At 44.8% G+C, this 26,011-nt stretch overlaps 7 protein-coding genes across 7 annotated transcripts; 4 read left to right on the top strand and 3 right to left on the bottom strand.

Moving 5' to 3' along the window:
• The first annotated feature begins 520 nt into the window (after window positions 1-520).
• On the top strand, window positions 521-2,054 carry LOC122624807 (phospholipase A1). Its single transcript, XM_043804517.1, has 2 exons — window positions 521-1,156; window positions 1,288-2,054. The coding sequence occupies exons 1-2, from the start codon at window positions 521-523 to the stop codon at window positions 1,972-1,974; spliced, it is 1,323 nt and encodes a 440-aa protein (XP_043660452.1). The 3' UTR covers window positions 1,975-2,054.
• Window positions 2,055-3,530: 1,476 nt separating this feature from the next.
• Window positions 3,531-5,523, top strand: LOC122623364 (vitellogenin-3). Its single transcript, XM_043802483.1, has 3 exons — window positions 3,531-3,801; window positions 3,914-4,173; window positions 4,514-5,523. The coding sequence occupies exons 1-3, from the start codon at window positions 3,564-3,566 to the stop codon at window positions 5,225-5,227; spliced, it is 1,212 nt and encodes a 403-aa protein (XP_043658418.1). The 5' UTR covers window positions 3,531-3,563; the 3' UTR covers window positions 5,228-5,523.
• Window positions 5,524-6,924: 1,401 nt separating this feature from the next.
• Window positions 6,925-7,524, top strand: LOC122624802 (uncharacterized transmembrane protein DDB_G0289901). Its single transcript, XM_043804503.1, has one exon. It carries the CDS (start codon window positions 6,999-7,001, stop codon window positions 7,344-7,346), a length of 348 nt encoding a protein of 115 aa, XP_043660438.1. The 5' UTR covers window positions 6,925-6,998; the 3' UTR covers window positions 7,347-7,524.
• Window positions 7,525-9,242: 1,718 nt separating this feature from the next.
• Window positions 9,243-10,104, top strand: LOC122624819 (glycine-rich protein DOT1). The gene is made up of 3 exons (XM_043804534.1): window positions 9,243-9,471; window positions 9,722-9,820; window positions 9,887-10,104. The coding sequence occupies exons 1-3, from the start codon at window positions 9,243-9,245 to the stop codon at window positions 10,102-10,104; spliced, it is 546 nt and encodes a 181-aa protein (XP_043660469.1).
• Window positions 10,105-10,670: 566 nt separating this feature from the next.
• On the bottom strand, window positions 10,671-11,468 carry LOC122624525 (loricrin). The gene has a single exon (XM_043804133.1). The coding sequence runs from the start codon at window positions 11,458-11,460 to the stop codon at window positions 10,804-10,806; it is 657 nt and encodes a 218-aa protein (XP_043660068.1). The 5' UTR covers window positions 11,461-11,468; the 3' UTR covers window positions 10,671-10,803.
• A 2,028-nt stretch (window positions 11,469-13,496) lies between these two features.
• On the bottom strand, window positions 13,497-14,021 carry LOC122624526 (acanthoscurrin-2). Its single transcript, XM_043804134.1, has one exon. It carries the CDS (start codon window positions 14,019-14,021, stop codon window positions 13,497-13,499), a length of 525 nt encoding a protein of 174 aa, XP_043660069.1.
• A 3,844-nt stretch (window positions 14,022-17,865) lies between these two features.
• LOC122624180 (glycine-rich protein 5) lies at window positions 17,866-22,324 on the bottom strand. The gene is made up of 3 exons (XM_043803639.1): window positions 22,216-22,324; window positions 18,473-18,543; window positions 17,866-18,408 (listed from the first exon to the last, which is right to left on the bottom strand). The coding sequence occupies exons 1-3, from the start codon at window positions 22,322-22,324 to the stop codon at window positions 17,866-17,868; spliced, it is 723 nt and encodes a 240-aa protein (XP_043659574.1).
• Between the last annotated feature and the right edge of the window lie 3,687 nt (window positions 22,325-26,011).

The following is a 26,011-nucleotide window of genomic DNA, read 5'->3' as shown; positions in this document are numbered from 1 at the left end:
ATATACTATATATTCTTGATCAGCATCACTAGATATAACCGTGTCTGCCAGTTCATTTGCTTCCGTCTTTCTCTAACTTCTTCTGAGCAATGGGTATTATATGGTCGAGACACCCGACTAACTCTTGTTTTCATTTTGTACTTTTTGCTTTTCGTTGATTGTGTGGGCGGTGAGTAATTGGGAGCGGAGCAAGGTGGTTATTAGGTGGCTCGCTTTTTGGCAGCCGATGCAACATTTCCTAACGCAAAATTTTTGCGAGGAAATTTTGCGATTGCTACCTGGATTTTGCAAGACCAAGTAGTTCGTGAGGCTCGGACACGTGGAAAGTGGCCTATATCGTGATTTCGTGTCTTAGAATAAAACATTTTCAGCTCGGCGAGTGATAAATTTTGTTTGGAATGACTGAAAAGAAATATATATACCTATATATATTGAGATATATATATGCATGCATATCACTTGGCCTTCGTATAAAAGGGCAGCCATGTGTAGGTGATTTTACAGTATCTTTTGGATTACCATGTCTTCTTCTTTGATTCTGGTGGTGCTGGTGGTGGTGCTTGCTGGGATGGCTGAGACCATTAAGGCTGATGGACTTTCAAGTCTAGACAGTTTGATGCCTGATAACTTAAAACATATTGTACCTCAAATTGCGAAAAGTTCGAAGATTGTAGATGCATTCACAGGTCTAATCTCAAGTGAACCACGAGATGTCTTAAAGAAATCCAGGGACATTGTAAGAAACAAGACAAGTGAAGGCTTAACTGCTTTAAGAAATAAAGCGGAGACGGGTTCGTATCAGGAGCAGCTGCTCAATTACCTGCAGAATCAGTTGAGTCAGTTCGCCTTTGGCGTGCCCCTGGACTTGGCCTTCTCCACCCTGAACTACATATGCAGCACCATCGTGGATCTGGGAGTGTTGAGATCCAAACTAATACCGGACATGTCGCGCATGAGTTTTTTGCTCCGTTCGTCGGATGATTGTCAGAACACCAGCATTCCACTGACGCAGGCGGAGCAGTTATGGAATACTAAAGGGTTTTACAAGGATCGACCCACTGTCTTGTTCATCACCGGCTGGAAGTCGAGCATTAACAACTCTAATAGTGGCCCCGTGACCAAAGCCTATCGTTGTCGCAATGATACCAATGTCTTGGTGAGTCGCTATACAACCCATCCATCTACAGGTTTAAAAGATACAGATAAACTAGGAGAGAGGGAGATATTTATCTGTTAATTACCTTGAGTATATCACACTGTAGTCATTACAAATGCACCTGTTTCCAGGTTCTAGATGCCGCTAACTTCATAGACACCCTGTACACATGGTCGGCCCTGAACACAGAGGCAATTGGAGCCTATCTGGCCACGGCGCTGCTCCGGCTGGATACGAGCTATGTGACCAAGCGGTTCCATTTGGTGGGCCACAGCCTGGGCGCCCAGATAGCCGGCTCGACGGGCCGAAACTATCGCCAGATGTCGGGGGGCCTAATCCTGCACAGAATCACCGGACTGGATCCGGCTAACCCATGTTTCTACGATGGCAACGATCTGGAGGGTCTGCGGAGTGGCGATGCCCGATTTGTGGACATTATCCACACGAATCCCGGCATGCTGGGCACATCGAAGCGGGCCGGAGATGCGGACTTCTTTGTCCAGGGACGGTTTCCCTTCAAGTCGGGTTGTGAGGACCTCGATCCGATTAGCTGTTCGCACCAGCGGGCTGTGGACTACTGGACGGAAACGTTGTATCCGTCCAATGAGAATGACTTTCTGGCCCGGCGATGCAAGCGCTATTCGGAACTGCTGCTCGGAAACGATTGCAAGGACACGGACACCGTGATGGGCTATGCCGCCAAGCCCACGGATCTGGGGCTGTTCTACGTGGCCGCCAATGCAGTGCAGCCCTATGGCCCAAACGCCAATCTGCAGAGCTACACCAACTCGTCCACGGAATGTGGAGCTTGTGCATGAATATATACATGAATATATACTTTAAAAATTGAATTTATAGTTTAAAAAGAAACGCAATTAAAACTGTAATGTGCAGCCAAGTTTTATGTTATATTTTAAAGATATGTTACATCACCTATATTACCTAAGCAACTCACAAATATTATATGTCATTTGTTAGGCAAATGCACATTCACAAATAGATGCCGCAGGGATTTTCCCTGATAATTTCAAGGACAAACCCCAGTTGAGCCCCCCACCTTGCGTCTTCCGGAGAATTGAGAATTGAGAATGGAGAACTGCGTGATTTGTGTGAGAAATCGCCGAAAGCTGATGTCAACGCCAAGTGAATTCTTTTGTGACGTCTCTTCGCTTGGGCCGAGAGCCACTAAAATTGTCCAGGGCACGTCGACGGAATGACAATGGCTTGGAGATTGGGAGCCGAGATCGGGGAATACGGAATGGCAAGTAAGCGGTGAGCAATGGGCCCGCATTAATATGGCCATTAATATGGCCCTGATGTCGTAACCGGAGGCACTATTTGATGTTAAGTACGTGAGAATTGACCTTACACTGGAACACCTAGTACATCTACTTCTTAAGTAGCTTCAAATTTCAGCAAAGAACATATCAGAAAACAAAAGTGAGTTATTGGAATTTATTAAAAAATTTATTAGAGATAATTGTGCAAAATATGGTATATACATTCTTTGGGTTAAATAAAAATGTAATTAAATAAAAAAAAAGTATTTAACTCAAACATTTTATATACATGTATTTATTTCTTCAGTGTACATTAAGATAAATGAGTTGATTGCCGAAATAAGAAAGAATCAATGCAAATAATAATGTAATTAAATCACTTTATTTATTTTCTGACTACAAGTTGATAGGAATTAATTTGTAAAGAAATGTGGAACTAAATTATTACACTAACCTCTATCCCTTTATTTGCTGTGTATATTTTGATACACTACCGATGGCACGGGGCATTGTCAGTCGACTGAGGAGGATGTTTGTAAACAGAAAGATTGTTTATGCCATTATCAGTTGAAGACAGCACGTGGCGAATAAGGATTTGGGGAATTCCAGTTTTTGTTTTGTTTGCCGAGATTAGAGCACAATCTGTGTTTGATGAGTGAAAACAATGGAATTGAAGGTCGAGCCTCGTAGCTGATAATCGCTGTAATAGGGTGTTTAATCGGTCGACTAGTTGCCCTGTCTGTCGACTGCATAACACGGCGTTATCTCTTGGAGTGCCAATGCCTTCCGATTTGCTTTAGTTTTCGATTAGAATTAAAATAAATGCAGATGAGCTCGGAACGTGCGACTGCAGTTCGCTCTGAGCCAGATTTCTCAATTTCTCGCCGAGATGTGGCGAAGGCGACGAATCGCAATGGAAATGGCAACTAATTAAGTGACAAGTGCACCTTATCTGATCTGAACACACATCGATATGGTCACAGTTGACTGGAATCATATATATACATATATATATATGTATATATATAAGGCAATGTGTATGTCGCACGAGCCCCTCCCGCTGGAGGCTATAAAAACAATTGTCATTTGGCTTCCGGCAATCAGTTCTCGTCGAGTTTGTGTCCAGGATGGGACGAGTTCCGCCAAAGATGCTTCCGCTCCTCGCGCTCCTCCTCCAGCTTCTGGTTCCCACCATCGACGCCATTGAGTGGACTATTCCGGATGTGCTGGATTCCATCGGAAATGTGGGCAGCAGCATTGTGAGTCCCAGTATTCTGCCCACACCCCAAGGACTCCTAGATGGCAGCAAGCAGCTCATCGCGGGATATCCATTCGAGTTCGTCTCCAACTCGCTGAATATTATATGTGAGTATTTTTGGCAGGTCTAATAATCAAATAAGTCTTTTATAAGGTATTTAGTATTAAAGTATTTAAAGCAACTAATTATAAAGAACTAATTGAAGTAATTAACTTGCAGGCTCCCAGGCGCTGCATTCAAACAGAATCAGATCGAAGTACTCGCCGGATATCAAACAAATGAACTTCCAGCTGCAAACGGGGTGCATGAGGAAAAACTTTCCACTCACAAGTCCCGAGGCCATGTGGAGGAGTCCGCTGTTTGATCCCAAGAAGAAGGTGGTCATCCTGGCCACCGGATGGACCACCACCGTGAATGGATCGGACACCATCGAGGTCTTCTCCAAGGCCTATAATTGCCGTGGCGATGTCAACTTTGTGGTAAGTACAAAACACATTCATTTAATTATACCATTTAAAACTTGCAATGGTAAAAAGTTTGTAATATAAATATTTATTATTATTATTGAGTTTTCAAAGTGATAAGGTTTCGATCAGATTAGATTCTCTTTCGAAGGGGTTCAACACATAGGCTGCGGATCTAATCTAGATGTTTTACATCCTACTTCACATTATTCATTCAAATTAATGCTAATATATAAGCCACGGGCTTTGAAGTTCTCATTATACTTAAAAACTCCTAGCACTTGCTTGAATAATAATACACAGCTTATGCATATATGTGTACTTTGAATAATTGGTGCAAAATGTGTAATTGCAGGCGGTGGATGCTGCTCGTTTCGTGGATACCCTCTACACCTGGTCGGCCTTCAACACGGAGGAGATTGGCGAGAACATCGCCCTGGGCTTGGTGAAGCTGCTCGATCTGGTGCCGGTGGAGAATATCCATCTCATTGGCCACAGCCTGGGCGCCCACATAGTGGGATCGGCGGGACGGCACCTGCAGCAGCTGACCAATCAGACGATACCCAGGATCACGGGATTGGATCCGGCCAAGCCGTGCTTCAACGAGGGTGAAGTGCTCTCGGGTCTGATGCGCGGAGATGCCCACTTCGTCGATGTGATCCACAGCAATTCGGGAGTGCTGGGCAAGCGGGATCCGGTGGGCGATGTGGACTTCTATCCGGGCGGCATGGGTCCGCTGCCGGCGGGCTGCTTCTCGGTGACCTGTGCCCATGCCCGATCCTGGGAATATTTTGCGGAAACCATTTACCCCGGAAATGAGCGCAACTTCCTCGCCGTTCGCTGCAATTCCATATCGCGCATGCGCGACTTCCGCTGTCCGGGCGACCCGGTTCCCATGGGCTATCAGGTGCCGCAGACCGCCAAGGGCAACTACTTCCTGGAGGTCAGCGGCGAGTCACCATTCGGCATGCATGCCTCCATTGTGCGATCGGCCCACCTGGAGCATTGCGGCAAGTGCTCCGAGTCCACGACCACCACTGAGGCGCCAAGTTCCACAACCACGGCCTAATCGGGATCCTGGTTGTCCGGCTGAGGAGGCATCCTCCAAGTCCACAGCCCCCTAATCTATCCTAAGCTAGAAATAAGCCTTGTTTTTTTCTCTTGTTGTTGGCTCAAACCGATTGCGGTCTTTGCCTTCTAAGCGTTGACAATTCAATTAAATTTGTGTTTACTGTGCTTATGCAAAGCGGAATAGGTAGCAGGCTCACGAACTGGGAATACCCTATATATGTGATAACGAAGGATAATGGTACAAGGCAAAGGCAAACTGAAATAAATATAAATAAACCAAACAATAAAATTTCATTGTAGCACATAGTGATAATCGTTAATGGTTACATTGTAACCATATTATATTATCAGCTTAATAGAGCAGGGTGCATTTTAAAAATGAAATGCTCCCACATTCAGCTAATAATTGATTCCCATTTTGAGCTCGTGGGCAAGGTAATAATGTACGAACATATTATTGCCACAAATTACTGGGTAAATTATAATACGCCGTGGAAGAAAACCGAAAGATAAATAACCTGTGGAAAAGAGGCCGCGGTGTCGCCACAAGCCTCAAGCCACAGTTGTTTTATTCGTGTTTTGTGTTGGCTATTATCCGAGTGGCGCCCCGGTACAGTGGCTCAATTGCAGTGTCAGTGGAATTGGAATTGGAAGTGGATGTCATCTGGTTCAGATGCGTTTGTATAGCCACCTGAGGTCAGCCGCCTTACTTGGTGAATGTTGTCGGGGAAGCGATGATTTCATCTCTCGCTGGGAACGTTGATATATCGATTTCTAGACTAGCACTTTAATGGCCTAGATGTCCTAGATGGAATTGCATCTTTATGGCTGAAAAGTTGTCTATTTGCTCTATAAACTTGTTGTTTATAGGCCAAGTGATATTTAACATACACAAATCAGCCATCACGTAGACATTGATTGGGGTTTTGTCGGCGACTTTCCCTTGTCCTTCGGCTGACTGTCAGGATCAGGAAATGCCAGCGCCCAGATCCAGTTACCTTTCGAGCTCATCTCCCCACTGTGCCACTCGGCGTTAATCTTTTTTCTTTTCGGCCCCTTCACCTGGGATCTGCATCTGCAACTGCAACTGCATCTGCATCTGCTGCGGCATCGGCATTTCCATCTCCGTCTTCATAACTATCTGCAAGTGTCTGCGTTTGCGGCTTAAGCTGCCAGTTTGACAAATGACTCACCTGACGCCAACTGCTCGGCTTGAGCTTAAGCATAAAGCTACACTGGCGAAAATACTGCTTAACAGAGCAATCATTTAGGGAAACTTCGACATCATGTCAGCTAGTTGTTTTCTCGCAGTGTAGACGCTGCTGCAGTTTCCGCCAGCAGCGAGGCGAGGAAATGATCCATCAAGCGTGTGAGTTATGTACGAATTTTGCAACTTGGCCACATGGTTGGCTGGGCTGACTGGGCTTGATGGCTACCCAGTTGTGGCTTCTGCTTGTAAAGCTTGTGAAGCAGACCCAGTTGACCCTGGTCAAGAATCGGACGCTCAAAGTGGTTTAATAAACTGCAATTACCCGACCTGGCCTGCCCTGGCCTGGCCTGGCCCAACCACCCGCCGCTGGAGATTTATTTTGTGGATTCTCGACCAGATTACATAGTCTGGGCCACGCAGTTTGCAGTTGGCATAAATAGCGAGTGGTGCTCCAGTGGTTACAGCATTCGAGTGCCACACTTCGAGACGCACAGCGAAACCAACCAGGATTTACACTCCAAGTCAGGACTATAAGCTGAAACACCCCAAACCAAACATAATGAAGGTGTTCATCGTACTCTGCGCACTAGTGGCCTGTGTATCGGCCGGAGTGGTCCGATCCTCGGGCTGGGGATCGAATCCTTGGGGCGGCAGCAGCTCCGGATGGAACAGTGGCTGGGTGGCCCAGCCGCAGGTCATCAAGGTGATAAAGATCGGAGGCGGCGGCGGCGGCGGCTCTGGCTGGGGAGGAAACTCCGGATGGGGAGGAAACTCTGGCTGGAGCAGCGGCAATTCCGGATGGGGCGGCAACTCCGGATGGGGTGGAAACTCTGGCTGGAGCAGCGACAACTCCGGATGGAACAGCAATGGCTGGTCCAGCTCCAGCTCCAATAGTGGATGGTGGTAAAGACTCGAGGATATACCATCGCTAGAAGACGCAACCCAAACTCAACTCTAATCCCAATCCCAATCCCGATCCCGATCCCGATCCTAATCCCCTCTCTCCGCACCTGGTTCACAATCCGCACGTTTTTATAACATAGTTTTTAATTACCTTTTTTTTTGTGTAACGCATAAATAAATGAATAAATCAAAGGCATACATTTAGCATTTGTTTGATGCATCACCTCTGAATTCTGAATCGTTAGCAATTAACATTCTAAGTCCGAGAGCCGACTACGAGTAAATATCCGACTGAGCAGTTATTAGTGTTTTATGCATCTCGCAAATGATTGTGGAACAGCGGGTTGGTGGCCAAGGTGGTGATGGTGATGCGATTGGAGTTCAGCGGAGATCATCATCTTCTCTGGAGGTGGAGGCACTGTGGTTATAAATTATAGTTTATGAAAATAGAAGTGGCAAGTATCTATTCACAGAGAACCTTTACGACATTTTATTAAGTTATCATATACAAATAAAGGTCAGATTTTATTATGTTTATCCTCATAAATGACAACGTTATTTATATGTGTTTATTTAATAGCCCAGTCTTAATGTGGGATTATACAAAATATTAAAGCGATTGCTTACTTAGCCAGTTTCCAACTTCGAATTCCACAATGTGCAGACAATTTTCTGGGCTCTGGGTTAAGCCCCCCATCAATACAAATGTACTAAAGTGCTAACGTATATATATGTACATGTCTGCAGCACGCGTTGGCAGCCAAGAAAGGCTATATGTTCACATTCGCGGTGGAGTTGATGAAATTTATGGTAAGCGATGCACTTGAGTGTGTGAGTGTATGCAGCCAGCCATGTTTGCACGCCAATTGACATTGAACCAGTGTCTGCGGAGTCGTGTCTCCTCCATTTGGCGATTGAATTGCTGCTGCTGCTGCTGCTGTATAAATGAAGATTAATCGCCGCAAACATTGCATGGCAATAGCGAGAAACGAAGCCAAATCAAACATGGGTACGAAATGAAAATGATATTCATATTTTTTATGTTTTAAAGCACCATTTAAATGCTCTGCGACGTGGGAAAAATCCCAATTTCTCGACATAAATCTTCATAAAAACACTATTAAATTGTAAACGATATATTCAAGTCTTAAATCACCGATAAGCAATTAACAATATATCAAGTATTGAAGGTTTAAGCTCAGTTTATACAACATTTTTAAATCTATGTGCATTAAATAAACAAATAAAATGCGGGTGTAAATACCAGAAGTAACAATATAAACACAGATTCCCACACTCCGCAGCGTCGATAAATGTGTTCCATAAATTTGCAACTTTACTTAACCCTGCCAAGCGGCAAGACTAAAAATAATAATTAAGAAAATTCAACAACAAATTGAATGGATGGAGCAAAATGAAAAAAGCAAATATTCTTAGAATTTCGCATGGATATAGTAAACTTGTAAGACAAATTGCTAGGCGTTTCGTGGCCAAATGTGCCATGTGCGCTGGCAATTAATGATGCAGCCATGGCTCAGCAGTTTGCAAGTGGTGCGGTGGCGTATACGCGATGTTCCCAGACAGCGCACATTGCGTATCCGCCGAGTGCGCCGACGTACTTGAGACTTTTTTTGAACCAGACAAGTTGCTTGCCGCATTGTGCCGACATGAAGTGCAGTTCTCAACCTTCCTTTGGGAGCTCCAACTTGGAGTTGGAGGGATGGCAGGCTGCTGACTCAGCCGAAGTTTCCGCCTTTCGGAGCTATAAAAAGGTGCCTCAATTCTGGGTTAATTCATCAGTGGTATTGAGCCTCCAGCAGTGATTGCACAGCGGTTCTAAGTCGCTCCAACAACCTCTTTTTTTTCTAATATTTTTTTGAGTGACTCCAAAGTTCTAAGGATGCGTCGCGCTGTGATCCTTGTGTTCGTGTGTTGCCTGCTGATCGCCGTGGCCTCGGCCGGCTTGCTCGGCGGTGGAGGCGGTGGTGGTGGCTACGGCGGCGGCGGTGGCGGTGGTGGTCAGGGTGGCTACGGCGGTGGTGGCGGCGGTCAAGGCGGCTGGCAGAAGAACGGCGGAGGCGGCGGCCATGGAGGCGGTGGCCAGGGAGGCTACGGCGGCGGTAGCCAAGGTAAGTGACTATATGTTTAGGCATATGATTAAAGTTGAACTATTTCTTTGCTTTAATTTGAGGCAGTTCATATTTCTTGCCTTTTTTTAATTTTTAAATAAAATGATTATATACTTCAACTCATTTTACAAAAACGGCTTATGCATTGTGACGTATCTGCATACAGAGGTTTTCATTAGAATAATCATCACTTAATTAATATTAATATATTTTATATTTTATGAAATACTTATATACATTTCCCTTCTAGGTGGACATGGAGGCGGTGGCCAAGGAGGCTGGCAGAAGAACGGCGGAGGCGGCGGCCATGGAGGCGGTGGACAAGGAGGCTACGGAGGTGGCAATCAAGGTATTGAGTTCAAATATTATGCGATACCAGATGGTTATGCTTTCCTAATCTGTTTACCACTTCCAGGTGGCCACGGAGGACAAGGAGGTTATGGCGGCGGTGGCCAAGGAGGCGGTGGCCATGCGAGCAAGTCCCTGGCCGGCAATCGCGGCAGCTCCGTGTCCTGGCAGGGCGGAAATGGAGGCAACAAGCACGGCGGCGGCGGAGGAGGAGGTGGTGGTGGTGGTGGCCTGTACGGCGCTGGCGGCGGTGGAGGTGGCAAGCAGCACGGCGGTGGCTGGTAATCGAGCCACCAGGAGCAGCTTATCCACCGGCTGACGCTGACTTGTGTTCCATGGCATTGAGATAGAGACAATCCCTCGAATCTTCTCTTTTTCTCCTATCTAAAGCCCCCATTTTCCTGCTTTTACTGTTTTTTTTATACTAATAAATTTTGTTTATGCATTTTGTAATTTTTGTGGATTTTTTTAAATGAGGGAACTTTAATTATTGGGGGAGTAAACATTTTGTAAAAAATTCTAATATGCTACAAGAACTTTATTCTATTCCCAAAATATATAGAAATCGTTAATTTAAACATGCGAACCATATTTTAAAACTTTTAGCTCTGAATTTTACAAAAATGGCGTCAATTTGAAAAATGAACAATTTGTATTTACGCAAATGAATTTACTATATATTATATCACTTTATAACACACACAAACTCTTATCACTTTCAAACACAAATAGTTCCTTGATTATCTTCATTCCTGTTTTAATTATATTAAAATATTAGGATATTTAAAATATAAGAATAAAAACAAGTGGGCCAAAATTACATTCTTGTAAGATTTATTCACATAGTTAGATACAGAAAACAAAAAAAAAAGTTGGATTAAGTTTGGGACAGGGAATTACTATGTACATGTTGAGCAGTGGATAGTGGTATCGTCTCGTCGCCGATTTGCCTCGGATGGATGTCGTCTTGATGCCAGGATCTGTTTACCAGCTCCAGCCGCCGCCGCCGCCTCCTCCGGAGGACCAACCACCTCCACCACCGCCGGAGGACCAGCCGCTGCTGATCTTGCTGGGCCAAGCGGAGGAGCCACCGGAGGACCAACCGCCAGAGCCGCCGCCGCTCTTCCAGCCGCCGCCCGAGGAGCCACCAGCTGACCAGCCACCGCCTCCGCCGCCGCTCTTCCAGCCGCTGCTTAGGCTACCCAAAGCCTGGGACTTCCAACTGGAGAGACTGGACAGGGCACTGGATAATCCCGAGCTGCCGCCTGACTTCCAGCCGGAACTGCCGGAACTTGGCCAGCCGGAGGATCCACCCGAGGACCAGCCACCGGAGCTGCCACCGGATGGCCAGCCTCCTGAGCCGCCGCTCTTCCAGCCACCTCCAGATCCACCTGATGACCAGCCGCCACCGCCGCTCTTCCAGCCACCAGATCCGCCACCGGAGGACCAACCGCCTCCACCGCTGGATGGCCAGGCGCTGATAATGACCTTGCTGCCACCAGATCCGCCCGAGGACCAGCCACCGCCACCGCCACCGCCACCGCTGCTCCAGCCATGTGGTTTGCCCTGGGCGACTATGCAGCCCAGCACCACCAGCAGACCGAGAAGGCCAAGTCGTCGCGTTGTCATCGTGGTTTGCATCTCCGCAGCTGCCGTGCACTAACTAATGCCCCACTGCAGCCACTCTCGACTATTTATACCCATCCAAGATTCTGAGCCACCACAGCTTCGCCACAGCCGCTGCCTCGTATAATCAGATGTAATTGCCAAAACTGCCAGCGAGCGACCAGCTTACAATAGCCGGTGGTTGGGCGCTTCGGGGTGGCTCCGAATCCGAGTGGTTCGGAGTGGGCCAGAGTGGCTCGGGTGGCGGCTCAGCTCACCTTAGTACTGGGGCCTCATTATGCCGCCGTCAACTTTCGGTTTCGTACGCTTCGTGGGTGCACGTAGGCCCACTTTGCTATATAGGAAACAGGGGTCAACAAGTGGTTGCAATCCCTCAGGATAATGAAGAAAATTCTGTTTTAAAAAAATGCATTTCTAAGTAAGTAATTTGGATAAGATAATTAGCACATAATCCTTTCGAACGCTCAAACTTTAATCCATAGATAACCATTTCAGTGCAAATTTGACAAATTTCACCCCAAGGCAAACTTTTAGTTTGCAGTCCAGTGTAGCCCAGTAGCTGATGCCGCATCATGATCGCCGATCTAATGGCTCTCCATTTTTATGTTTATGTAGCAACCGCAAAGTACTTAATTGAGTTCGCCTGCCGGCGTTTGGATGGCTGCTATAGATATAGGAGTCAGGGATTGATCTGGCGATCGGTTCTTTATGTCTGCCCATTATTCAGAATGGCGATGGCGTTACAGATGGAATTGGTATAGAAATTGGCACTACAGGTGGCGCAGGAGGTGTGCGCTGTGAATGGAAATGGATTTGGAGATCGAGGCAGCTGCGTGTTTGTCTTTTTGGCTACCGAGCTACTGAGCCACCGTGCGGTTGCACATAATTCGTGCTGTCTTGGAAATCGGGTCACCGCAAATCAATCAATCAATCGGTGACTTGGGCCCAATTGTTCCGCTGCAACTTATGAGTTGGCACAGAACCCATCACGGGCGATTGACGGGTCTCGAAAGAAGGTGTCTCACACCACGATGAGCTTTGTCAGCTGCAATGGGTTTTCATTATGCCAAAAACGCAGATCATTGCGAGATATAGATTCTTGATTTCGACACAGACATAATTCGAAACGAGACTAGAAACCGAAACGTATGTACCTTCGGCTAGATCGTTTCCATTTTATATAATAAAAATATTTATTTTAACTATTTTTTATATTTAGTCCATTATTACGTATATTCTTTATTATAAAAATATTTATTATTTCTTTACATAAATATCTATTTTGGAGCACGACCTATTCTGGGAGCTAATAAATTAAAACCATAAATAATTAAAGCTCATCACCCGCGGAAACTTCGTTGAAGCAGCGTTTTTATTTATTAGTCTACCCCATTTGTGTACAAATTTATGCACAGAACTTAATCCTCTACATAGAACAAAGACAAGATTGAATATTTTCTGAAAATTTAAAGCGGCCTATCTTGGCCCAAAATGCTAATTATAGACGTCTGCTCGGCCAATTCTAGAATCGAACCACTTGAACTCTTTGGCCGTTGCACGTTTCCATTTTAATTCATGGGCGGCATAAAAATCAAATTTGGCTCTTTGGTGCGATCGACTGACAGGCTTTTTTCCTCGACGAATTGATCGATGGCTGGAAAACAATAAAATGCGCTTTTTGGTGGTTGCGCAACTGCTGCAGAAAAGCCGAAATAGATGTCGAAAGTGCACTAAGTACCTGTCTCATTACCTTCCCTCTTCTGCTTCTCCTTCTCCCACTTCGATTGGCAGGTGATGACCTCAACCATTTGGCCATTGGGTCAGCGGCAGAATCGACTCAAGAGTCGGAGCAGGAAGCCAAAGTCAACCGGTTCCCTTCCAAGCACAAAGCACACGCAATTTAAAATGGAAATTCTTCTCTTGTATATTGTATAAATTCTAACAAACAAATACCGCTAAAAAAATATGTAAAAAAAAATATATTAAATCCTAAGCCAAGCTTTCTGCTTGGCAGTTTGAACTATTTATAGTTGGTCCAGTCTGCTCCACGTTTACCAGCCCTTGTTCCAGCCGCCGGACTGAGCGCCACCGGAGTAGCCACCAGAGTAGCCACCAGAGTAGCCACCGGAGTAGCCACCAGACTGAGCACCAGAGTAGCCACCGGACTGAGCGCCGGAGTAGCCCTCGCTAATGACCTTCACGATGACCACCTTCTCAACGGGCCTGGGAGCAGGGGCAGCGTATCCGCCACCGCTGGAGTAGCCACCAGACTGGGCACCGGAGTATCCACCGCCGTTGGAGTAGCCACCGGAGTAGCCGCCGCCGCCACCGCCTCCACCGCCGCCGAGCTTGCCGCCAAGACCACCGCTCAGACCGCCCAGGCTGCCGCCCAATCCTCCGCCGAGTCCGCCGAGACCGCCCAGCTTGCTCTGCAGCAACTGTCCAATGCCGCCAGCGCCGCCGCCAATGGAGCCGCCGCCTCCACCGCCACCGCCGCCAAGAAGACCGCCCAGGGAGGCCTGTCCGACGGACAGGATGGCGGCAAGGATCACCAGGATGCAGGCAAAGGGTTTCATCTCGAGCAGCGAATGGGGGATACAATCGTTATCAAACAGCTGACCAAACTAATTCCAATCGCTGACGGAGCACGCACATTTATACCCCCCAAAAAATCGAATGAGATGGGGGGGCCCAATTAGAAGCCATTGATGGGCAGAGCGACCAGAGCGACCAGAGAGCAGCATCATCGATTTGGCTGCGATTTCATAATAACCCACATTCGGTTATGCTCGCCGGCGGTTCTTTTGTTTGCCTATGCTAATCTGTGCGCATGCGCGGCTCACTTCGGATGAGGAACCGCTTCTCCTCCAGCTGGCACAGTGGGTTGGGAGGTGTTAAATGCGGAGCTGCAGCCGTTGGGAAATCGACTGACACGATGATGATCTGACCACGGGTGGGAAGAGCACACAATTCAATTTGCAGCAAAAATGGATACCTTCTTCTTAAGTGATAGTTCAAAGAGACGCAGCTTAACCAGCGAGTAAAACCACTGTGCAAATCGCCGAAAGTCAAACAAATTATCGGCATTTAATCACCGCGGCCGGCAGTGGTCAACAATGGATCGACAATCAACATTTATATCAATGTTTTGTCAGTTGGCCAGCAGAAAGCAGTTGGCCCAAAGCAGATAGCAGAAGCAGTCAAAGTGTCAAACTGATGAATGGCCAAATCGTGAGTTCTGCCCAAGGTTCAGGCTGAAGTGGGAAAACTAAGGCATCTTCCTGCTTGGGCCAAGAACTCCTATTAACTCATCGCTCGCCCATTGCAGGCCTATTCAAATGTGTATTGTATGGTCAATACCCATAGCCATACCCATAGCCATAACCATAGCCCACATCATCGCTTATTAATTCGTAGAACCGGTTTGGCGATTCTATTTCTATGCTTCGGCTTGGCATATATTTGCATAGTGGCTGGGCGGATATGGCAGATTGCCTGGGAATTTTCGCTGGCCCTCTAGTTGTCGGTACTAACCCGAAAGATAAACACTCCTCAGAGAACTCTCCCACAAGTCCAAGGGTTCAATGCACTCCCCCAAGCACACGCCTCAGAAATCGGAAAAAAATATAACTTCTGCACAAATAGAAAGACATTTTCAGTTTTTTTTTCAGAGTTTCGTTGAGTATCTGGCATTTACATACCCGTTCTTGTGGTATGAATATTCATAATCGTCTTATTCGATTATACCCCAGGCTGTAAGCTCCCGATCCGACGACAGATCGACAGCATTCGATGGGTCACTTATCAATTAAGTGGAATACGAGTTGGCCTAGCCACTATACAAGTAGCAATTCGGAGGCAGCAAAGTGCGCTTCTGAGTTTGAAAAACATGTATGATGATCACTTGACAGATCAGAAGCTAGGAAACGTACGTTTTAATCGAATTTCCTCATTGCCAACTTATTGACTTTATTGATTATCAATTACGAAAGATATGGTCTCGAAATTGAATTTCAAATAAAGTTTCAAGTCAATATGAATATCTTTGCTTAGTTAAATTGCTCAATGGATGTTTGGTTTTAGTTTCACTTTAGTCAAACTTTTAATTAGGAAAATTACTATTTATTTGCTTAATTACGATATTTTGGTTTGCTCATTAACCCACTGAGATCATATCTGTTCTGATTATCGCCTAGATCCCACTACCAACTTAATGTCCAGCAAGCTGTGAAGTCAAGATGCGAATTTGGCGATGTATATCTATACGTATATCTCCTTTACAATGGCGTCTTCATTGCCGGGCTGTAATGGCCGAACCTACAATACTATTTCCCATCGCTTCGGCTTTGGACGGCTGAAGGCTTCCATTAAAAAACAGCAGAATTAACATATTTAATTACGAGTTATGTACCCAAATGAAATTACCAGTGCAATAGTAAACACAAAGGCAAATATGGATAGAAACCGAAACCAAATCCGAAACCAAAACCCCAACCAAAAGCAAAACCCCAACCAAAAAGTGAACGTTGTTGATGCTGTTTTGAGGAGAACTTTTGATGGAGTCATTGTCATCGCAGCCGGGAGGGCATTACATTAAGGCTAAAATTGATGACACTCATAAATAAGCTGGTAATGTGTAATGATAATAACTAATATTGTAGATTGTAGTGGCATTAATTTAATTCCAAATACGAATATGCAAGCTTGCATAGAAAATTGCCGATGCCAGTGCATTTCGTATTTTATGGGTATCCAGCAGACACATAAATACCCATTGCACATCCACTGCCTTCTATACAGTTTTTCCACATTTATAATTTGATCATCTCGGAGCTGAGATCTCGTACATATGCAAAAGGCTAATTGATGGCAGGCAGGCTCATATAAATATAAGTTAATTATACTGCTCTGCTGGATCATCGGTTGGATGTGGTCGTAAAACATCGATAGTTAATTGCAAGTTAATCGATTGCATTTTTCCATCAATCACTAAAATCGACTTAGAAGGGGTGGATCGTTAATGCCACGATGTTCCCCTTATTATAAGTTAGAAGCAAAAACATGAGCTTCACTGCTTTCTAGAAGATAACAAAATATAGGTAATAATATTAGCACGCTTAGTTCGTAAGCTCCATAAGGAAGTACACGTAATTGGCAATAAAAGCAGATTAAATGCCCAAGACGTTGAAGCTTCAAGTAAATTTCCCAATCAAAGACATCCCGCCGTGTTCATTTTTCAAATGTGCATCACGAATTCCTTTTCGAATACAGAAAACCAGATGAAAAAATGCAAAAACATAAACTGGTTACCACACACACACGCCAGCATAATTTGTCGAGATCGGTGTAAATAAAAGATTTGTTTATAAACAAAAATGCGAATCGTAATGCGCTTGTCCAAGGCTCCCTGGTAACCGAAACCCAAAAGGCCGAGAACGCACATGGCACATGGCACATGGCACATGGAACTCAGTCGAGACTGGTCGACGCCGTAACTTCATGATCATCGAATCAAAGACAATGGCGCAGACAAAGAAAATCGGCGGATTCAAAGCCAAACAACGATTGCCAACGGAAGTAAAACAAAACAAAATACACAAAAAAAAACGAAGAAACGAAAAGCAAAGAAACTTATTTTCATATAAATCAATGACAGCCACTAAACTGTTTAACTTCGTGTTAATCACACACACTTGAATTAAGTTGATGTTTTATGGGCTGGTGTCAAGGATTGGCATTAACACCTTTAGTTGTTCCCCGCCCCGACCTCAAAAGGAATAGTCGTTTAGCACTCACTGCAGATTCTCTGCATTTTCCCTTATTTTTTTCCGTAATTAACTTTCGCTTTCGGTGGCAATGGCTGGAAGTGACCTTGAACTTCAGCAATCCATCGCATGGGCAGGGCGTAAAGAGCACAGTTGTAAACGGGTTTCATCGAGCCAGCAATCGAAAGACTTAGGCAACGAACTTTGGCACAGCGCCATCTAGTGCTCATGTTAAGCAAAGTTCCAGTGCGCAAAAGCTGTAGTTTGTGCACTGTAAGAAATCGTAGCCAATTTGTAAAGATAACGTATCTGATTCCAGTTCCATTGTAAGGCCTTCCATTTAATTATATGAAAGCTATTTTCTGGATATTGGCGAAATTGATTTTGATGATGCCATAATATTATATTGCCAATTAAAGACCGATTTCGATATGAGGTAGTTGATTTGGAATTTGAATTTCATTGTATACATTTTATTAAGGCTTGCCCAAACTTACTGCTCGTTATCCCCCCAAAAAGTTTTGGGCATTAAAGCTTAGCGAAGTTTGCAACCACTGACAGTGAAATCAAATGACTGAAGCAGCAAACTTCTTTTTTTGTTAAAACTTTATTGGTCGGATTCAAAATCGTTTACAGATAAAACGGGTGACATTGCTTAATCGTTCCACCAGCCAGCACCGCCGCGGGCACCAGCAGCAGCACCGTAGGCGCCACCTGCACCACCGGCACCACCAGCACCGCCGGAAGCGTGGTTGACCGTGTAATCGAACTCAGCGGGGTTGCCCCAGGCGTTGCCGGCTCCAGCTCCTCCGGCACCACCCTGCCAGCCTCCTGCTCCACCAGCACCACCACGACCAGCTCCAGCTCCTTGCCAGCCACCAGCTCCACGTCCACCGCCATAAGAGGCTGCACCACCGCCGTATGAGGCTGCAGCACCACCGCCATAAGCAGCTCCAGCACCACCGCCGTATGCGGCAGCACCGCCAGCGGAGCCACCGCCAATGTGGACCTTAGTGTTGCCCTGCGACTGCGAGACGTGGGACACCAGGCCAGCTCCAATGGCAGGGCGGCCACCGAATCCTCCGGCGCCACCACCACGTCCTCCACCGGGCAGATAGCCGCCACCTGCACCACCTGCACCACCGCGGAGGCCACCGGCATTGACCAGAGCCAGGGACGCCAACAAGCACACAAAGACCTTGAAGGATGACGGATGAAGGAGGTTAACTCTCACAGATCCTTAGCACTGCGCGATTGCTTACCTTCATTCTGTAAGTTGAGTTTATTAGATTTAAGATTCTGATCGAAGCCGAGATCCAATGATTTGTGATGCCTTTGGACCAAGAAGCACTTGAATTTATAGTCCAAATCCTATGGGTCTTCTTTGGCTAATGATCCGTCAAAGAAAACAACAAACAAGTAAGCAAGATATTAAACAAAAAAAATCAATTTTAATTTTTAAAAACCAAAACATCAATTTGCTGCGCTCAATCATTAGATTCTCTGGCCCTCTGAAATCATCTTTATCTATAGCTCTTCGAAAACTGCTCTTCGCTTTGTTTTTCCTTGGCTTTAATTAAAGATCACAACTTGGCTGCATGGCGGCAATTAGCCTGCGGGCTCTCGATTGCCCAATCGCAACCATGCCAGGTGTTTTAAAAGCCCGAAAAGTGGACGCAGTGCGTCCAGTTTATGCCCATGTTGCTGCGTGGGCGCATCACCCACTCCTGGCTGCTCCTCCATAAGCCTTTATTTTTGGTTTATTTTTTTTATTTATTTTTTACCTTTTTTTTGAAAGTGAACAAATTGTTGGTTATGCAAGCGAAAATGCAGCAATGCAACACATCAACTTGACAGAAATAAAGTGGAAATCTTGCCGGGCAAAAATGCTGTGAATGGGAAATATTTGAAATGGGGAAGTCAAATATTTTGGCATCCAACTGAAATTTGTATTTCACCTGTGCCAAGTCACCGCGAATGACCCAGTGCCTTTTAGAAAATTCGTGGAGGTTTTTTTCTGGCAATGATAAGTGCTTCGTTATGCAAGCAAATTACGTTGAATAATCACTAACAATTCTAATATTACTATTATAGTTTTATTAAAAATGCAGTTGAAAACACTAAACCTGAACTGCTTAACACTTAACAATTAATTATAACAATTAATTATAGAAATAATAAAAAGCATCAATAACATTTTTCACTTCTTAGTGCTCAACAATACTTTTCCATTATTGAAATGAGGCTGATGATCGTATAAAGTAAGCGATTAATTGCTTATCAAATGGATTAGTTGGACCAGTAAAAGCAGTGGCACTGTAAGTAGCCGATGATCGAGTGCACCTGTCTGCACAGCGTTATCTCTAATGGGACAACCTGGCTGGAAGATACAAGAGCTGGCCATAAGCGAACGCCGCACAGAAGCCAATAGTTTGGTGCATAGATCACCTGCTTTGTAGGGTATTCAAAGTGGCAGACTGTCTCGCTTTTTCTTCTCAGCCGGAGAAAGCCTCTCTCCGGGCCATTTTCTCGGTTCTCTGGCTGCGGCTCTCTGTTTGATTTGCCGGCTTTCGCTCTTTGGGATAATTTCGGGCTTCAACGAAGCCGCTGCAGATTTGGCCAATTCATTCCGTTGCCAACGTTGTAACTGGAAAACGCGTTTGTCGGATCGTCGACGTCGCGTCGTCATCTTCGCAGTTTTCCTCCCGATTTTCCAGCGCGTCGTCTCGCGTATTTTCCCCAGTGAATAATAGCCCTTCTTCCACATTTGGGAAAACTCATCCTCTTGCCCCTGGAACCTCCTCCATCTAAATGTGCGTGCCAACTAGTGTTCTTTTGTTTGTTTTTTTCCTGTTCATTTGTCACGATTGGCAGCCTAACGAAAAAGTTTATTAAAAATCCAAACAAGATTAATATGTTGTGTTAAAGCTGAGGAATATTGGCAAAAGGAATACAGTGACGACAGCTTAAGTCTTGAATATTAAATTAATTTAACGGTAAGTCAGAGGATAAAATACGAATTCAAATATGTAAAGCGGAAAATGTTTTTTAAAAATATGTTTATAACTTATAATGCAAAGTAAGCTAAAAATAGCTCAAAACACTGGTTTTAAACTTAAAAACAAATTGAAACCTAAAATGCAAATGAAACTAAGCAAACAATGAATTAAAACATTCTCCCAACTATATTTTTCCATATAGATGTGCAAAGAAATGGGGTTCATTAATAAAGTTAAATAATACCAACATTTGCATGCATATTTTTTTCCACATTCATGCAACTTTAATTCAAATCAGACTCACGAATGCAAATGATTTTCACGAGTAGTTGGCACGTCATTAAAAACATCAAATTTAGAATAAAGAGCTGAGCTAAAAATAAACAGGCTCGTCTTAATTATATAGACACTTATTTAGAGAGTTTCATCTTTAACTAGTTTCGGTTTTTTGGGTCTCACTTGATAAGTGCGCATTAGTCAAAGTCAAGATGGGGCTGGATTTAGTGGTGCGCAGATTTTCTTCGTCTAGCAAACTGTTCATGGTCTATTAATTGGCGAAGCAGCTCATTTTCTTTTACACGTCGAGATGCGCACTTACTATAGATGCACATACTCGTACATATTTAATATGGCTTTTATATTTTATGGGCCTCGTGTGAGGCTTAAATTATATATATTAAAAATCGGAGAGGATCTCGTGCCAATGCCCCGCGGCGTTGCTTAGAAATTTTCCTCGTTTACGATTACGATTGCCATTGACGATTGAAACTGAAACCGCGATTAGGGAAATTCCCTACGCAATTCACCATATACCAGTAAGCCACCATAAGAGATCTGTGGCAGAACAAAAGACTGAGGCAACAAACTTGAGTGCGCTTGCGGTTTCTGTTGGCGGGATGGCATGGCATGGTATGAAATTGAGTGGGTTGGATAAGGGGGGGGCGGTACAGTTGACAGCTCAACCTCTTCATGTGCATTCAGCTGGATGACTTTCTCCCTGCTCCAACTTCTAAGTGGCATTGCTAATAAGCCACGGGAATTGTTATTTGCTTTTTTGTCGCTGCACTTGTCGTGGCTTCCTATCACCCCAACTGGGTAGCAGGGGTATGCCCAGCAGGTGTTTTACTGCCTCACGAGTCGGCAGAAACAACAGGAATTCTAGGAATTACCTGAAACTTATTCAACATAACTTGGAAATTATTTAGCTCTGCCACTCTGAATACATATTTATTATAAAAGGTCGGCTCATTTAACCCTGAGCATCGAAGGGTCTAACACGCCGGCATTTTCATTTTGGGCGACCTGCTCACTTGGAAAACCATCGCGGTGTCTCTCGCATCCACGTCCACATTTACATACAAATTCAGATACATATCCACCTTCAAGCTGAAATGATATTAATTGCCCCACACACTTACTGTGGAGTGGGTACTTAGGTGACTTTCATTGTCTTGACGGCGACGGCTTATTATGCGGCAGGTTGGTTTTGTTTCAATTTTTTGTACTTTTTACGCCCCACACACACACACACATGTGTGTGACTTTGACTGCAGCTCCAGTTTAATCACACTTTTAACTCCGTTTCACATAATACTAATTTCATAATTTGCACCACCCAACCCAACCAGCACCCGAGCAAACGCACCACCACCACCACCACCGCAGTACGCTGCTGCATTTTCACTTTTATACAGCGGCCAGAGCAGTGTGATTAAAGTAAATCTCGCCCGTTCGTTTTGCATAAGTGGTGTGCTTTTATTATTATTATTTTTTTTGTACCCACCATCGTCAATGGGAAATTGGCCCCCGGGAAGTGCTTCCCAGAATCCCGTAGATGCCGTGGATGCCGTGGATTCCGGCAGATGCCAACAGATTCCAGCAAATTCCCGCAGATTGGCACCCAACTAAAAACTCAAGAGCGCAGTCCTAGGCGTTGACATGCCTCGTAGGCAATCCGCAGCTAGCGGATCATAATTGCAGGTAGATGGGCAGGTAGGCCAACTCACCTGGCGGTGGAGGGGCTGAAGGAGATTGGGATGGGGATGGGGATGGGGTTCCTCCTCGAGAAGCAGCTGGCATCGTGTAAAACAGCGACGCAGCCATGATCATGATCATGATCAAGTTGTAGCTGTTAATGTGGTGCTAACTTGGTGGCGGGTCCAATAGCTTGATCAAGAACCAGGTGCGGGTGTAAAAAAAATATAGCTTAAGCTGTAGGATTTTAGGAATGCTCATAAACTAACAAGTAAAATAATCATGCCGCATATAAATAATTAAATAAATTAATTAAATTAATAAATAGAATAATTAAATAAATAGAAAACAGATCGATGCTTATATATGATATATATTAAGCATACCAAAAATATAGAGTATAATAAGAAAATCATGGGCCGCAGAGCACTTTGCTCTTCGCATTGACTTTGTTTTTAATCGCCTCATCACAAAGCCCTCCCCTTGGGATGTCGTTGCTTGTCTTGCGGTTGCCAGTTGTGCATCTTTGTATCTGTGTATCTATGTATCTTGTAGCTTGTATCTGTCGGCGAATGAAATAGCACGTACCATATAATCAGGCAGGCAACCCAAAAACAGTGGAAGTCAGAGCAATAAGCCAGCGGATAAGAAACGGCAACCGCCACAAATCAGTGACTAAGAATGAAAGTTAGCCAGTGTACTTTAACAATACGAGACTCTTTTTGTCAACCTGAAAATGCATCTGTATCTGAATCTTAATCTGAATCTGAAGATACACATCTATTGCCGAACTCATCATTTCCCAGTTTTGAGCAGACAATTATCATAATTATCAATGCACTTTTCACACTTTTCACACTTTTCACACTTTCCATGCTCTCTCGCCGCCGTTTTGTGGCATTTGTCACAGAAATTATGCATAAATTTCCGCGCCGCCTGCTCGCTTTCGAATTGGAATCGCTTAGTCTTGGTCTTGTCCGGGGTTCCATTGTTACACTTTCAGCCAATTTCGATTCTGTGGCCCATTGTCAACCCTTCACCTTCCGCGGAATGGAGTCAAATGGCTCGTAAGCCCCATAAATTTCGGCTGCCCTCAACGGCGGTGCGAACAATGACATATCGATGATGACGACGACGGCGACGGCGTCAACAAATAAATATTGTGCGACATTTATAAACAAATTTGTTGGGTCCCATTTGTTGGCGGGGTCTGCTCTCCTCCATTTCCCCGCCGCCTTCAGCCGATCGTAATTGTGTGGCTGGAAAGTGAAACCATCGTTAATAAATAAGCCCCGGCGTCCCAATAACTCAACACAATGGCCTTTTTCGAACTGGAAAACCAACCTGTAACTTTCGAACGCATTGCGATGCCCCTACACATAAGGCGATTAGCCCAAGATCAGGTGGGAAACAGTTATCGGAAATTATACAATTTATATAAAAAAAAAAACAAAATTATACAATTTATATGACGCTTAAGCGGCTTGGGCACAGATCTGAATAATTTTTGATCCGATCTAAGCTCCATGTGCATTGCTTGTGGGAAAATGAAATTATCGCTTTCAGCTTCAAGGAAAATATTTGTATACTAATCTTTCACCTCAAAAGGTAAACAAATGTTAGATTATATTGCAAAAGTTCGAATTTTATCACATGTATAAATCATATATGGTATAAACTATTATGTTTCCATTTAATTTGAACTTTGCTTACGCTTTTATGTCTACCATAACTCCATAGTTATCCTGCATTCTCCTTATCAATTTGTGAAATTGCGAAAATCCGAAGGAAATGCGCATAGGCCATTGTATAAGCAGACGGGGTAAATTAAAACTTAAGAGATTAAAGGGGCTATATATCATGGATAGCATCGCATAATCATGACAGGCAATTCGTGCCTGCGACTAATCCAGCTTTTTCTTCGTGCCCCGGAATCCGATGACCTTTTCCCTGGGTGGCGGGGTGGCGGGGTGGGCAGGTGAGGACTGAAGTGGATACAAGTGGATTCGAGTGGAGTGCCAGGTAGTCGCAGATCTTGACCAGACAACCTGTCACATCTCAATTGGCGCTTGACCAAAGCAGAGGCTCTTGACATCGGACTATGCAACAAGTGGATGCTCGAGCGTGTTGCTGTTATGCGTTTGCTTCATGTTGCTTATGTACACTCGCCAAAACGAATATAGTGTTTTAGTTTATTTTGGACTGAAAAACATTTGAAAATAGTGATGAAATAGTATTCAATGACCTTTGCCATCACTTGAATGCATATCACATTTTTGAACTTGTAAATCTTATTAGTGAGTTGGAAATGTACATTTTTTGCCGAGTGTAGATGATCTGGCTATTGCTGTTTCATTGGAGAGTGTCTGGCATTGCAGATGTGGCTGGTGTTGCTGATGTTGCTGGTGTTGCTGTTGTTATCGCCGTTGTTGCCACTGATTGGCGCCGTTGTTGCCACGCCTCCGGCCATCCATTGCTGCACTGCTTTGGCAATTTCTCGCGTCGGCTTACATAAACAGAGATTCGAGCCATGGATTATCAGTTTTCGGGAACTGCCAAATATTTGCGTTGGAATTGGCAACGCTTGATGCCGCCATAATGAGCGAAAAAAACGAAATGAATTATTCGGAGCGTCGTCATTAGGCTGTTGTGACAAACGAAACAAAAGGCAGATGTTACACCACCTGCGAGTCGTGCATAAATAATGATAGATCGGCATACGGCGGCCAGCTATTGCCAGCTATTGCCAGATATTGATTGATTGTGCTCCGGCGCCGACTTCCGGGGGTCACAACCTGGCCAGATTTCCGGCTCCTGATGCTGCCGGTGGCCCCAGTTGCTGGCCATTCATGTGGCCAGTGGCTGTTGCTGTTGCTGTTGGTCGTGGCCGTGGCCAAATGCGAATCACGATCGCGGCTTGTTTTGCCATCACTTCACTCTCGTTTTGGCTTTTACTTTTCGGTGCCCCCAAACACTGACTCTGCACAAGCACATGACTTCACTTTTACCGCAGTTAAAGTTCGTCATGGGTCGCCGATGTACCCCGCACACTCGCCTCTTTCCCTCAGTGCCTTATAAAACTCACTAGACTGCGGCCCAGACGCAGATAAAAATAAATAAATAATACTTCAGAAATGATCATCAATAAAATAATTTCAAAAATAATTCGTCAATCAACTCAATCAACTTCTAATGCACTAGTTTTTGCCATTATTGTTTCACAAGAAAAACAAATACTTAACTGCGAGTAGCTCTTTGAAGAGCGGCGAAATTATTATTGAGACATAAAGATGGCAGCATAAATAGTTTTATGGACATTGAAATTTCAGGTCAGCTACGCACAAAGCGCGCTCACAAAAGCCAAGCGGTTTAATGACATAATTAGGCGTTGTTTTTGGAAAGGTGTTGCTCTCGAGCAAATCGCCAAACAAAAACTCGTGGGCATCTGGCATCTGGCGGGGATTTCGTAGTGCCACCCAGACGGATAGACAGTTCCCCAAGTTGCCGCCCAGCCTGATTGATTTGACCCCGCTAAAGGTGCAGACTTTCACTGGCGTGATCTCGGGCCTTTACCTTCGGCCCAATCCCATCCAGCTCGATCCAAGCCAATCCAATCCAATCCCTACATATGTGTGCACATGCTATACTCGTATGTTGTATGTACATATTCATGATAATGCCACCCGTTTGGAATTCGTTATTTGGAATTTGGTATTCGGAATCTGGAATTACCGAAATGCATTCCGTGCTGCACAAGTCGAATGTCTGGGATTACTGCAGATGTGCGATTATGTGAGATGATGTCATCTCTGGGCGCCCCGGGCCATG

Source organism: Drosophila teissieri, chromosome X (assembly GCF_016746235.2).
Source record: "Drosophila teissieri strain GT53w chromosome X, Prin_Dtei_1.1, whole genome shotgun sequence".
Taxonomy (NCBI): Eukaryota; Metazoa; Arthropoda; class Insecta; order Diptera; family Drosophilidae; genus Drosophila; species Drosophila teissieri.
Note: the sequence above shows the minus strand (reverse complement) of the source record. Positions and strands in the feature narration are given on the sequence as shown.